This window comes from Lacerta agilis, chromosome 3 (genome assembly GCF_009819535.1).
Source record: "Lacerta agilis isolate rLacAgi1 chromosome 3, rLacAgi1.pri, whole genome shotgun sequence".
Taxonomy (NCBI): Eukaryota; Metazoa; Chordata; class Lepidosauria; order Squamata; family Lacertidae; genus Lacerta; species Lacerta agilis.
Genome location: NC_046314.1, coordinates 22,994,453 through 23,009,782, shown reverse-complemented (window position 1 = coordinate 23,009,782; position 15,330 = coordinate 22,994,453). Strand labels below are relative to the sequence as shown.

General features: G+C 42.6%; 1 protein-coding gene across 1 annotated transcript in view; it reads left to right on the top strand.

Annotated features, from left to right (window-relative positions):
• SH3YL1 (SH3 and SYLF domain containing 1) overlaps positions 1 to 15,130 on the top strand; it is a 28,799-nt gene extending 13,669 nt beyond the window's left edge. Inside the window, exons 5-10 of the mRNA XM_033143014.1 lie at positions 1,273 to 1,385; positions 2,963 to 3,091; positions 4,963 to 5,122; positions 5,907 to 5,967; positions 7,663 to 7,719; positions 14,350 to 15,130. Of these exons, the coding sequence (XP_032998905.1) occupies positions 1,273 to 1,385; positions 2,963 to 3,091; positions 4,963 to 5,122; positions 5,907 to 5,967; positions 7,663 to 7,719; positions 14,350 to 14,546 (717 nt within the window). The 3' untranslated portion in view covers positions 14,547 to 15,130. The remainder of the gene's footprint in view (positions 1 to 1,272; positions 1,386 to 2,962; positions 3,092 to 4,962; positions 5,123 to 5,906; positions 5,968 to 7,662; positions 7,720 to 14,349) is intronic.
• The last annotated feature ends 200 nt before the right edge of the window (positions 15,131 to 15,330 follow it).

Here is a 15,330-nt window from a genome sequence, read left to right as displayed (position 1 = left end):
TTCAGAAGATACCTGAAGGCAGCCCTGTTTAGGGAAGTTTTTAATCTGTGATTTTTAAATGTATTTTAATATTTGTTGGAAGCCACCCAGAGTGGCTGGGGAGACCCAGCCAGATGGGCGGAGTACAAATAATAAATTATTATTATTATTATTATTATTATTATTATTATTATCTACTTGTCTGAGTTGGGAGCAATGCAACTACCTGCGTTGTACAGCAGGCATAACTAGGGCAAAACAATTGTCACTTGAACCTCCAGTTACACTTCACCAAGGACTGGCCCAATGATCGTGGTCTGTATTGTTACCCTCCCTGATAACCTGAAATGATGAAATGTCAAGAAGCTTGTGTGGAGAGTTTTCTCAGCCTAATGTTCACCCCGCACCCCAAAACGATTACATCCTGGTTTTCGTTCATTCTACAGCAAGTCACCCTGGTTGCTTCCCTTCACTCAAACAAATGCTACATTTCTTAGGCATTGTTTGAAGACAGTGCACTTAATTCAGTTCTGGTTGTGCCAACGCGAGTCAAGGTGACAAAGGGATGCTTTCAGAACGAACATCTGTATTCCAGTTCTTTCCTAGGGGCTTGTTTACATTTTTGCTCCTTCTGAGATGACAGCTACTTAACTCCCTTCAGTCTCCCAAAAGATCAAGGGGTTTATCAAGCTAAATGAGGGCAAGAGCACTTAGAAAAACCAAAAACTTATGCATAGTCGCTCAAGTGTGGTTAACCCACACCCAAGTTTGGGGGCTTGAGCATGACTTGAAAGCAACTTTTCCAGATCCCACTGGTTTTTGCAGCAGCAAAAAAAGAAGAAGGGGTGGAGTATACCCAGTTTGATCATTTGATGAGCAGAGGCTGGGCAGTAACTTCCCGCTCATGAGCTGATCTGTTTGGATAGCTCGGAAGAGGGTGACTGGGGTGCCCTGTGTACACATGCAAGAGTGTATTAAACAGTTGCCTATTTAAAATAAAAATAAAAATCCACCAATGGGGTGATGGGCAACCTGCAGGCTGTGTGTGTCCTTCCACCTCCTTCAGTGTGCCCTGGTCAGACAAATAAATAGCTACCTTCAGTTCTTGTTTCCCAGGATAAACATTCACCGGGATTACTAGATTTGTTGGTTCAGCTTGTTTTCACGAAAGTAGTCTTTCGATAGGGCCTCTTTTTCTATGTTATTCTGCTTGTAGGCAAACGAAACCATTTGAGTTGTTCTTTCCTTCTGGAAATAGATTCAACATTCTGCTTTTTAATTTTCTCTCTCCAGGTGTCAGACCTTGTGGTAATACTGAACCACGAGAGAGCTGTTGAAGCTTTTGCAAAAGGTGGCAATCTTACTCTGGGAGGAAATTTTACAGTAGCAATTGGGCCTTTGGGGAGGTGAGTGTCACTGAAATGCTAAAGGATACTGAGCTCTCAAAAGCTGTTACCGTACAACTTTATTTATCTTCGGTAAGCTGAAAGCGGTGTTATTGATCCTCCAGTGAGAGTGGAGTTGAGGGAAAGCCTGCAATATAGTCCTCCAGGGACTTGTTCTAGTTCACGGTGCCTTGAGGAGTTGGCTGACTGAATGTTTGTTTCCTCATATCAAAACCAGTCTCTGGAGTGTGCCTTCTGGCAGAGTGGGCGGGAGGATTTTAGCAGGGCTTTCTCCAAGGCAGTTAACACAAAACGTCAGCACGTCAGGAACAGCACTAAGCACTCCTGACAATAATGGGTGCTGTGCAAGGAAGCCTTTGGGCCAGATCCTGTAGATTGTTGCTTCCCACCCACTTATGTGACTCATGCCTCTGATTTCCACTTCCTTTCTCTCCCTTTAGTACCAAGAAAACAGAATTCAAAGGGATACATGAGCATGCTTTCTCTAGGGTGGTGTTTCCCAAACCTGTGTCTCCAGCTGTTTTTTTGGGCTACATTTCCCATCATCCCTGACCGCTGGCCTTGCTAGTTTAGGGATCATGGGAGTTGTAGTCCCCAAACAGCTGGAGATCCTTCAGGTCTTTCTTCCCTGGCTCCTAAGCAAGGAGAAGGGAGACACCACTCTGTTTAGCAAGAGTTGTTTCATGGGGATTGCACTGTTTTGCGGAATCCATAAAGATCTTAATAGCACTACGTGGGTGCAAGCAGCTTGCAGCATAAGGTTTCTTGGTTGCAACAGTGTACACTGTGGGCTGGGCAGGACTTTAGCCTAGGGTGAATATCTCTGTTGAAAACGCCCGTATTTGTCTATATACAAGTAATCAGGTTTTTTTTTTATCTTCATACACAAATGGGTTTGTAATGGTTTATTCTTCTATAGAGTAGTTGACTTACTATTACCACCAAGGAGTGGGGCACCACTGGTAGTTCACTACACTGTTCTGCCAGCCTTATTCAAGAGGGAAAATGTGGAAATGCAAACACACACAGGAACCATAGCTGTCAACCTTCCTTTTTTTTGCATTGGGAAACGGCGCTGGAATAAGGGAATTTCCCACAAAAAAAAGAGAAAGTTGACAGCTATGAAAGGAACTCAAGTAGTGGTGAAATGTGGAAACTTATCACAAGCTGAGAACAGATCATGAGATGAGATAGCTCAGATAGAGGATGAGACTCTCAGTCTCAGGGTCATGGGTTCAAGCCCCATGTTGGGCAAAAAGATTCCTGCGCGGCAGGGAGTTGGACTAGATTACCCACGTGGTCCCTTCCAACTCTCCCAAGCCCATGATTCTGTGGTTATAGGAGGAATTCTGTGTTGCACTAAGGCAACTGTTCCATCGGAGCAATCATTTCAGCTTGGCAGACAGAACAGTCACCCCTCTCTCCCTTCTAGCCCCACAATGTTCCAGGGATTCTCCTGCCCCCCACCCCGAGGAGGAGGGGAAGCCCCGTTGCACAAGCGCAAGTCCTCGCACAGGGCTTCCATTGATGAGACTCACGAGTTAGGATCCCACCCTCTGCTTTTTCCTCTCACTTAGAAATCTCGAAGGTGACGTTGCCTTGAGAAGCTCTGCCGCTGTCTATACATACTGCAAATCTCGAGGGCTGTTCGCCGGGGTGTCTTTAGAAGGAAGCTGCTTAATTGAAAGGAAGGAGACGAACGGCAAGTAAGTAGCTGGGCAGTTGAGATCGTTCTTCTCAAAAATTAGTTCCTGTTGTCAGAACACTGTGACAGCCCCACCAAGGGCAGGGTATACATTTATGAAATAATATAATTGGAGTTGTGGTGGCTAGAGTGTCTGATTGAGACAGGGCAGACCCATGTTCAAATTCCCACCCATCCAGGGAGCTTGCCCTAACTTTTTTTCAAAGAGGGCCAGATTTGATGAAGTGAAGGGCCGTGAGGGCCAACCAGAGGGCCAACCAAACTTTTTAGGATTGAAGTTGTTGAAGGTTTTTTATTTTTTTTTATTTTTTTAATAAAAAAATTTATTTTCTACAGTAAACAACAAATACAAACAAAGAACCATAACAGCGATTACAATAAACAAAAAAACACACATCAAACAAATTAAAACAGCAATAAAAATAATAAATGAAAAAATACATACCTAACGAAAACAGGAACACACACTAGATCATTATTTACTACTACTTTTGAATCTTCTTTGGGGGGACTTCCCCCGCTCTCTCAACTGCGTTCAAAACTAATCTAAATTGGTAACTTTGTAACTATTTTTCTGAAACATTCATCATCATTCTTAATATACTATAAACATACCAGCTAACCATATATAATTCATTTCTTAAACTACATAACCTTAAACTTTACTAAACAAATCTAAGCCATTTATAACATCACTTCTTATATACTATTTTATATAACATCACCTAGCTAAAGCCATTTAAACAAACTGGTTCTGCTTCAGATGTCTAATTTTTCTCGATTTTTAAAATAATCCTTAAATTTCTTCCAATCTTGTTGGACTCTCTCCTCCCTCTGGTCTCGGAGTCTTGCGGTCAGTTCAGCAAGTTCCATAAAGTCCATCAACTTCATTTGCCATTCTTCTACTGTCGGGTTGAAGGTTTTTTAGGGTTTTACCCCGGGAAATAAAACTGCCACAGGGGCCGGATTAAACGACCAGCAGGCTGGATTAGGCCCCTGAAAATGACTTTGGACATGTCTGCTGTAAGTGAAGAAAGAACATAAAACACATTGTAGAACATAGGAAGGTCCCATCTTCCTCCAGGATTTCGGGCAGGGATGTTTCACACTCAGTCCTGGCTAGCAAGAGAATCAAGCACACATTGTCTTCAGAGCATAGAGATAAAAACTGAGCAGAGAGATAGCAGCCTATGGCTTTCTAGTTCAGGGCATCCCTTGCTCCTTAGGCCTACTGCTATTCCTACAGCTGAAGAATCAGACACGCATATCTGCGTGCATATGTGGGCCAGGAAGAGAGACATAGAGAATGGGCCTTTTCTGTGGTGGCTCCCCAATTGTGGAATGCTCTCCCCAGAGAGGCTCGCCTGGCGCCATCACTACATGTCTTTAGGCGCCAGGCAAAAACACACTATTATAATCATCTATGGCCTGTGAAAGTGTGGGGGAGTGGACTGTTATTATGATGACTATTTTTTTTTTATTAGGCTGTCTGTCAGTATGTTTTTGACTGTGTTTAGGTTTTTATCACTGATTTTCTGTAAGAGGGATTTCATGCAGTGCCCTCAGATCTTCTGATAAAAGAGCATTCTATAAATTGAATTAATAATAATTAATAATAATAATAGATGAATGTAGTAGATGTGCTTGTGTGTAGAAGGATGGGTTGGGTGGGTTCTATGTCTGTGAAATAGAGAATGAATGGGTGGGTGGGTGGGTGGGAAATGAATGCCCCACCCACTTTTGGCTTTGGCCTCACCTACTGCTGGTAGGGAGTCCTCAACTCCAAGAAGGTTGCCTACCCCTGGTGAGGGCACTGCATGAAATCCCTCTTCTCCGCCTAGTGGACTAAACATGAAACGCATCTTTCCCCAGGTTCTACGGTCGGGAGATCCGTGCTAGTGCCATTTTGTACGGTGACATCCCTCCTCCTCCTCTGGCGCAGGACCTCTACGACATCCTCGAGTCTTTCACTCTGCAATATGAAACTCAGGAGGGGAGAAGCTGGATGGCAGTAACAAGGGAACCCAAGAAGGTGTGGGGCAGGCTCATGCAAAATCTGTTTGGCTCTGTTTCTAAAGCAGTGTTTTTCAACCACTGTTCCGCGGCACACTAGTGTGCCACGAGATGTTGCCTGGTGTGCCGTGGGAAAATTACTTTATATATAGTCAATATAGGCACAGAGTTAAAAATTTTAACATTTTCTAATGGTGGTGTGCCTCGTGATTTTTTTCATGAAACAAGTGTGCCTTTGGCCAAAAAAGGTTGAAAAACAATGTTCTAAAGAGCCAAGAACAAGGCAGCCTTGCCCTTGCAATAGTGGGGGGCTCGGGGGGGGGGGGGTAATAAGGCAAAAAAAGTGTGGTGGTGGGAGCAATGGAGACGATTCTTGCTATTGTACAGTATGTTGCATTCCAGCCACATGCAAGCTGGTGGTTTCTTTGCATGCGAGAGGCAATAGCACAGCTCAGGACCACTTTTCCATCCAAGTGCGGGCATTTGAATTATTATTATTATTATTAATAATAATAATAATAATAATAATAATAATAATAATATTTGTAACCTGCCCATCCGGCTGGGCTTCCCCAGCCACCCTGGGCGGCTTCCAACAAATGTTTAAATACATTTAAATGTATTTGAAGAGCAACGCCCAACAATTATGGCGCTACGTTGAGCCGAATCACTCGGCATATAAGGGCTTCAGTCAACGTGGAAGGTTTATTTTTTAAAAATAAAATAAAATAAATTCTCACAACCTTTGAGTTTCTTGCACTTGTAAAAAATATTGACATCTCTCTTCCCCCCTCCCCTGCCAGGTTAATGGGCAACCGCCGAAGCGACAATCACGCAGGACTCCGGCGCAAACTACACCTGAAGGTATTGTGTAACTATCAGCTTTCTCTTTTTGCAGTAAACCCCCCCCCCCCAAAAAAAAAACACATTCCGATTCTATGTGCCCCGAGTTCTGTTTTTCTCCATAAATTGGTTAAGTTTCTTGACTGCCGGCATGAGATGGGTTGTGTGATTCTATGTACGTGCACAAGTCTTGTACAGGTAGGATTTTGCCTTGTTCTTGGGGTGTCGCATTGTTGCATCACCTGCCACCTGTACCTACAGAGCTCTTCTGTCCCTGGTGCATTCCCTGTTTACTTCAAGGAGGGGAGGGATGGGAATCAAAACTCAAGAAAATGATCAAATATTCATTTAAGAAAAAAGCGGAGATATTTCTCTTAGGTATGATGGGCAGGGATATCCAAGCAAAAGATAGGACTGTAATCATGTACACGACCGTTTCAGCAAGACTACTAATAGCTAAAAATTGGAAATCACAAAGGGTACCAGACAAAGAGGATTGGCATTTAAAAATGTTGACAAATTACAATTTGGCATCTAAATATGAGGAGCTAAAAGGGATAAGTGAGATAGAGAGGAAAATTGGAAATCATTTAAAGAGTATATGAAACTGTATGTTGAGAAGGCCGACTTCCTGGCAGAATGTTAAAGACCCAAATAATTGATACAAAAGAGAACGATGGATATAAGGGACAAAAGAGCATGCAGATAGAGTAAAGATTGATACTAATGCTGTAATGGGGAGGTTGAGAAGTAATGGGGGGGAGGGGAATCAGTGAGGGTGGGGAAAGGGTAGGGGGGGGAAAGGAGGGGAGGGATGGGGAGGCATAGCTCTATACAAAGCGACATATATAGGGGAAAGGGCCACGCTGCTGAACACTGGCACTTCAACCCTGATCTTACGCAGGTCTTCTCAGAGCTACCATATTTTTCCATGTATAAGACGAGCTTTTTATATTATAGGAAAACGTTAAAAATTGGGGGTCATCTTATACACGGATAGTGCAGAGGTGGGGCGTGTGATTGTTGACAGCCACGAGCAGGAGATTGTCAGCGGCGATCGGTCGGGTGATTGCTGGCTTTGGCAATTTGGTAATTTGCTGCTGCTGCGGCAATTGTGCGGGCAATTGGTGCCTGCTGATGGCGAGCTCTGGGCAACCCCCCCCCCAAAAAAATCTTAACAACTCTGGGCAATCTCCCCCCATTTCCTTAATTTGGGGTCCCCCAAAATTGAGGTCGTCTTATACATGGGTGTGTGTTATACACGGAAAAATACAGTAAGTCTCATTAGCTTCACTGATACTTGTATCCAGGGAGGTGGGGATATTATTGTAGCCATAGCTGGTAGATCAGCTGGGTTATTAAATGCTTTTTTTAAAATTGATTTTTAGAAGCTGCCATCAGTTTTACTCAGGTGTTCGTTGAAATAACTTTAATACAAATCCTTTGGTTCACAGAAGAGGCATTCTTTCCCCCCCCCTTACACCTACCGTGTCTGCTTTGATATATGTATGTATTGTCTTGGGAACAAAACAGTTTGTTCTTTTCACTGTTATTATGACTGTTTTGCTCATTATTTGTTCTCTCTTGGTCTGCTTAATTATGACTGTCATTTCTGGGAAAAGCAGCTATCGCTTCGTGATAATCAAACTGAGGCTATTTAAGAAGATATTAAGTGGGCATATTAACTAATAAAATACATTCTGAATTCCTCTGCAGCTGTAAGGGCACCGAGTAGACTTTACCCTGAACTTCCCAGCTATTCTGCTGCAGTGGGTGAGTGTTGGTATTATAATATTACCCTTCATCATCAATGTCAAAGTAGCATTTGAGAATTCACAAAATCTCTTCACGAGACTGAATCTTGATACTTAACAATCCAAATTGGGCCACTACTCTGTTCTTATTCCAGCCCCCTCCTTGCACGAGTTTCCATCTCTCTTTATTTTGGTTCAGATGTTTAGAGAGAGATTTATTTACAATGTACCTAACATGGTTGAATAAAGCTTACAAAATTTAGCTTTTGTAGGCCAGATCCAAGGAACAGGCTAATGTAATCTTGCGTTCATTTCTTGTCGTTGAAAGGTCCTGCATCCCAAAAAAAGATAAATTCTTTGTACTGGGTTTTGTTAGATCACCGATCAAACCACAGCAAATTAAGAAATCGCGGTACTTGTTAGGAAGACACTTGAACATTGTCCCATTAGTGTTAATGCTCCAAGGGAGATTATCTCCACTTTTGCAGATCTGAGTGAGGAATGGCTGTGTGTGCATGTGCATGGCTAGTTCCTGAATGTCCCTGCATTCCTGATGCAAAACAGGGCTTGACCACATGGAACAGGCTCCTACACTGCAATGGTAATGTAGTAGTTTGTCCTAAAACATAAGAACAAGAAGAGTCTGCTGAAGCAAGCCAATGGCTCATCCTGTTCTCACACCAGATGCCCATGGGATGCCCACAAGCAGGGCACAAGCACAGCAGCACTCTGTCCACCTGCAATTCCCGGCGACTGGTATTCAGAGAATATTGCCTCTTAGCAGTGAAGGCACAACTTAACTATTGTGGCTAGTAGCCGTTGATAGCCTTTAACTGATCCTCTTTTTAAACCATCCAAAATGGCGGCCACCACCGCTTCCCATGGGACCGAGTTCCATAGTTTGACTGCACACTGCGCAAAAAAGTACTTTTTAAACTGTCCTTAATCTTTCAACTTTCAGCTTTGTTGGATGTTCACGAGTTCCAGTGCTACGAAAGAGCGAGAAAAAAACTTTTCTCCATTTGCTTTCTTCACACCGTCCATAATTTTTCATAAATTTCTATCATGTCGCCTCTTATTTGACTTCTCTCTAAACTAAAAAAAAAATTGCCAAATGCTGCAATCTTTCCTCATACAGGAGTTGGTCCACCCCCTTTCCCTTTTAATTTCTTGTTGCCTTTTCCTGAAACTTTCTTAACAGTCTATAACTTTTTTGAGTTGAGGCAACCAGAACTGTATTCCAAAGGTGATTGCACCATAGATTTGTATACGATACCAGATTTTCAGTTACTTTCCTAATGGTCCCTAGCATGAAATTCGCTATTTGGGCTGAAGTCATACATGCATGTATACTAGGAATTAAGAACCACTGAACACCATGGGGCCTACTTATGAGTAAACATGGATAAGACTGCATTGCAATGCCTTGCTGCACATAGCATGGCATATCTCGAGAGAAAATTGTAACCATTGATTGTTTTCTCAAGGGACTTCAGAAGAGATTATTGTAGATGGCGAGATAGCACTGCTTAGTAGTGAAATGAATATTCGACTACAGTGGTACCTCAGTTTAAGAACAGTCCTGTTTACGAATGATTTGGTTTACGAACTCTGCAAAACCGGAAGTAGTGTCCCGGTTTGTGAACTTTACCTTGGTCTGAGAACGGAATCCAAACGGTGGAAGGGCACCGGCGACAGGAGGCCTCATTAGGGAAAGCACGCCTCGGTTTAAGAACGGTTTTAGTTTAAGAATGGACTTCCGGAATGGATTAAGTTCATAAACCGAGGTACCACTGTATTTCTTTGGTAACAGAAATAATATTGAGCGTGCATGTAAACAGTCTGCATGTGTAATGGCTGGTTGTTAACTCAAGACTAAAGCAAGACTTGAAGTATTTTTTTTCTTTTTAAGCAGGGGAGGGAGATGTCTGCAATGGCAGCAAGAGCCTAGGCTGTGTTACAGAGAAACCTTTAGCAGATTATAAACTGTAAAAAGCAGCAAATCAGATCAGGGTTAACTAATGGATATTTGTATTAACAGATCTTTAAGCAGGAGAATAATGTGTTTCTGTAAATTCGTAAGCCACGGTGACGTACAAGACTGGAAACATTAGAGCGAATTCTCTCTCCCTTTTAAAGGGTTTTAATGCAACAAAAGTCCTATTTTTGTGGTTCTGTTTCTCTAGTCAGGCTTGTAGCTTATTTCCATCTAAAATAAACATCCATCTAGCAGCTTACCTCCCTCTGTTGTTATAAACTGTCTTAATGCTCATCATTAAACAGGAAATCCCAGGAAACAATTCCTATTTTTGAAATTGCTCTGCTGTTATAATATTATTTCTGGCACTTTTGTGCCATCATTTTAGATCAAACATCTTTTTTTGGCTTATGCTGTCATGAAATGAGCAAAGAGAGAGAATACCATGTGGAATTCTGGTTGTATTTTGGGGGGGGGGCGACTCCATCTCCTGCTGCTGAGCCAGCTGATTACAAAGGCACATAAAGATTGAGGTCAGTGCATGCTAGGACTAGAAAATTGAGGTCTTTGTTTTATGTGTGTTTTGGGTCAATGCCATTTTGTTAAAAACTAACTTGAGTAATAGGCAGCCACTAAGAGCGCCTGCCTTTTTAGTATCCTCAACATGGCAACTTTGCCATTTTCACAGAGGAAACACATAATATTTAGTGTACAATGGAGGTTTTTTTGGCAGTAATTAAAGGCTGAATTTTTTTTTAAGTTAAGCTTTCTCCATCCAAAAGCACCCTAGGCTTGGGGCTAGGAACAAAGGCATATAATTCATTTTGCTTCTTGGAAAGAACTTGTAAGAAGAATCAATCTATACAAAATCCAGTTGTATTCAGTTTCTCCAGGCTATAATAGGCACATGGATTTTAAACAGGGCATGTCACAGGGACAGAGACAGCCTGGTTTTATAGGGCTAGCTTCTTAGCCAAATGAATCATGCTACCAAAGTAGAAAGCCACCGGGTCTCTTGATGTGGATCTGAAATGTGCCACTGAAAAGCAGACTCAAAGTAGGGGACTCGGATCAGATGCCTCTGGTCTCCCCTCTGTGGCAGACCACACCGCCTTGACAAATGGTGCAAAAAACATCCCCATCACTGCCGTCTCCCCTAATGTCTTCGTTTTCTTCATCCTAATTTTAGTTTCAAAATTTGATTCCATACCTTGGAGTCTAAGAGAGTGGTGGATAATTAACTGCCCGTAAGCAAACTTTTGCAACCTGGGAGAGTTGGTCTAATAGCCCCTTGTCGCAGGCTATTATTGTGGAGCGAATATCCTGTGGGAGACGATCTGAGCATTATATTACCACCCCTACATCCCTCCCCCCGGCCCTCTGACGGAGGGGTGGGTAGCGTGATTAGCGATTGTGACAGATCGGTTACGGCAGACGCTGTAAGACTTTCCCGGTACAGACAGCTATAAAAAATATATTAAAAAGATACTTTTTTATATGAATTGGATTAATAGCCATGGAGTTGCCAGGTCACTGTTGCTGGCCATTTAAACCTCTCTCCCAACATCTGTTTCGTAAGAGGGTAAAGGGAGAGAAATGTGGTCTTTGACAAAGCTTATGTTTTGGGTTTACTATAGGTCACTTCTCAACGTAAGCAGGCTTTATCAGCATTTGTAGTGTGGCAGGAAAATGTGTGTGCCGTGCATAGGAGCCCCAGAACACTGTTTTCCCTAAATAATGTTGCATTGCTTGAAACAGAGGCAGAACGTTCTTACCAAAGCTAATGGATAGAGGAAGGGCACCTCTCGCTTCTAGTTCTTGACTCTCGCAATCATTTCGCCGTAAACACATGGAAGATTTGTTAGTCTGGGCCAACCCATTGTGCAGAGCAAGCCACAAAAATATAGGCATGTCTCCTTAATAGAAACGACGGAATGGGTAAATGGCAACGTTGGTGCTTTGAGAGCTCTCCCCCCCCCCCAAAACTGGTTAGTGCGAATTTTGCTTCTTTCGCAACCATACCCCTTCTCTGCAACGCTTCTCCGTAAGTCATGTGCAATCTTGCCCTGCTTCAGAGCTGCATTAAAAGAGTAATCTTCAAGAGTGACGGGCAAGCGAATGATGGGGTGTACGCGTCTTTCTCAGGGAACAGTGGGCTTTTAAAGCTCTGGGTAGCTCTCTGCTTTGTAAGTGCAGGGCTCTCGTAGAATTCAGCAATAGTTGCAAAAATCTGGCAACTATCTCCACCCTTGATGGAACTGAAGTAAAATATGAAAACTCCCCTATGTTGTTTCATGAAGGGGTGTCCATGAATACCTTTGGGATAGTACAGCTGGCTCCACCCGCCTTTCTCACACACTTGCACATACATGGATGCAAGGAAGCCTGTGTGCCTGCACACAAATGCACCATACAGTTTTCACAGCTCCACCTCTGCGTGTCTAATGGGCACGGTTGAGAACCTGCACAGTCATGGTTCCTGGTTGCATGAGAAATTCTCTCTCTGCCTTGGCTCCCACTGCATGAGGGACGTGAACTCAGATGATGGTTCACCCCCCCCCCCTTCTCAACTGCTTTAATGCTCACATTGGTGTGGTTGCCTCCGGTTGGCCACTGTGAAAAGAGAGTGCTGGACCTTGGCATCATTCAGCAGGGCTTTCCGTATGGATCCAAGCCCGGGAATTGGCTTTTACCACAAAGTGCCCAAGGCAGCAAACAGAGCAGCAGTAATTTAGGATTGCCACATAACACAACAAGCTGGCCCGGTGAGCTTCCGACTCCTATAAAACTAAGCTACAAGTGCCTCAATGTTGAACGGATTAGCCATTCTTGAGTAAGTACCTTGGCCAGTTTCCCAAGATAAAAATTTGCTAGATGTGTTGAAGGCCTTCCTCCCCACCCCCCAGCTCACAGGAACTTTCTCAGTAGCAAACATCTTCCTCCATTCTACATGGATATAGCATAACAAAAACACAAGACAAGATTATTATCAAATGTTTGGTCTACGAGTTTGCTAGTAACAGATGAACAGGGCTTAGTAGTGTTTTCGTCATTTGAATGTTGCACTGTAGCACCATCTTGTGTAGACTGAGCATTTTTTAAATCTTTTTGAAATACAGTTGCAATGTAACAACTACATGGCCTTGTTTCCCACAAACCTACCTTAAAATACTCTAAAGGCAAACAAATGGTCCTTGTGTATTTTCAAAGGGCTGGAATGCTGACAAGAGTTGTCCGGATATGCTGCTTTTGTAAACCAAGCCACTTTATTTTATTTTATTTTTAAATGATTTCTTAAATATAAACAAAATGCCACACACAACCAGCTATAGGTTTACCAACTCTAGTTTGGAATTAAAGGTGCACAATTCTTTGGCTAATTTGCCCTGTAAGTTTGCAGTTTTTTTATTTAGTTTTTGCCTTCTCTCTGGCTTCCTCAACTGTAAGGTAAAGTGCGTGTAAGTTCTCGTATGAGCAAAATGGGTTCAATATCTTCTCTCCTGCAAGCTGTGAAGAAAACCTTGCGGCTTACTTGCACACCAATTAAAAAATAATTTGGTTATGCTTGGGCTGGTAGATAGCTCAGATCTAAGTTCCTGCAAGACTTTAGATTTCAACTTTCTAGTGGTTTTTTGGTTTGTTTTTTACTGTTTAGCCCCTTTTGCCTGCAACACAAGTAGGAAGTGCCCAAACCATTCAACGCCAACATTTTCCTCTTTTAGATGTTGAGTCTGCCAATAGGAGGTGTCTTGAATATTTTGTTCACAGGAAGGATTTTGATAGACAAATGTTGCCAGGTCTTGAGAATGCAAGAAAGGCCTTATAGTGTTGGTTCAGACCAAAGGTCCACCTTGCCCAGAAGTAGCCAGCCAAATACAAGAAGGGAATGAAGAAAATGGGCTGCCTTCCTCTTGTAGTTGTTGTTTAGATCAGTGTTTTTCAACCTTTTTTGGGCAAAGGCACACTTGTTTCATGAAAAAAATCACGAGGCACACCACCATTAGAAAATGTTAAAAAAATTAACTCTGTGCCTATATTGACTATATATAAAGTAATTTTTCAATTTTTCCCACGGCACACCAGGCAACATCTCGCGGCACACTAGTGTGCCGCGGAACAGTGGTTGAAAAACACTGGTTTAGATAGCAAGTTATGGATTGGTTGCCTATCGATCGCATTCCATTGCCTCTGAACACTTTATCTCTCTCCATCTCTGTAAACTGTATCTGTGTTTTATGCAATATGTATTGGAATTTTACGAAACTCAACAGATCTTGGGTGTGTACCTCTAACCCAACATAGTAAGATCTGTGTAGACCTTCCCCCATATCTTACTCTGTACCACATTCCCCTTTTCTCCCCCCCCCTCAATTGCTCCAATCTCCCAACATATTGAGTGGATTGTCTTTTGTACAATGAAGTTGGACCAGAAGGCTTGGAGGAGAATCCTGCATGAAAACGCTTGGCTTCCTGCTTTGACTTCTAACAGGATTTGGTCTCCATTCGTCGAGTGGTTTGGGGGTGATTTATGGTGGCTCACTTGTTATCAAGGCACCTTGGACTTCAGCACTCTGTGAAATTTATTGTTCAAGGTGAAACCCAGGTCCTGAACTGTCTTCTTCTTCTTCTTCTTCTTCTTCTTCTTCTTCTTCTTCTTCTTCTGTTTCTTAGGAAACTCAAAGGCCACCAGCCCTACAGTCGTTACAGCGCTATATCCGTTTGAAGGACAGCAGCCAGGCGACTTGACTTTCAATGCGGGCGATAGGATCAAGATCACGACGAAAACAGACTCACAGTTTGATTGGTGGGAAGGAAGTTTGCAAGGCAGGACTGGCATTTTCCCTGCTAATTATGTGACCATGAATTAAAGCACATTCAAGCGGCCTTGCCCTTTTTGTCTAACTACTTGCTCTTAAATATGCAACAAAAAAATATTAATTGCAAATATTTGGCTTGATCCAGTTGCGTGTTGGCCAAAGCAGAGAAATGCCGTAGGGAGCCTTGTTTACCTGTCCTTGCCCTTCCCCTCCCAGGTGTACTTGCAGATATTGCAGAGAATGAGTGAACTCTGTGTGCCATCTCTGTTGCCCATTGATGCACCTTGGAAGGGTTAGGCTGTGGATAAGGGAGGTGTTTGTGGGCTTCTCATTCCTTTCAGTGCTTCCTTGCCCTGCCTTACACTCTGGTTCTGTTGAGCCTTATTCAGCTCCTCCTTGTGAGGGGCCCGTGCCTTCTTTCTGCTGGATCAAGCCCTATATTTTTTTACAGATTTTGTTTTTAATTTAATATTTTCAGAAATTTTGTGTTTTAATAATATTTTTTTGTAACTTATTTTTAAATGGGTGAAATCATGGAACCTAATCGCAACGAGCTGCATCAGGGATGCTAGATTTAACGTTGCGTGCTTTGCATTTAACACTTGTCATTAATAATGTCAAATAAAATCTTCTTTTTAAAAAAATCTTGCTAATTGGATTTTTTTCGGCATTCTCTTAAAACCAACAAGCACCTACAGTGTGTACAATGTTTACAAAGCCATTCCATGTTTTGAAATTGTCTTCTGGCTGTTTCACCATCACCACCCTTGTCTGTGACTTGCTCCAGGAGAGTCATGGTGAATAAAAAAGAGGGGGGGCAGGGTTTTTTTGTCAT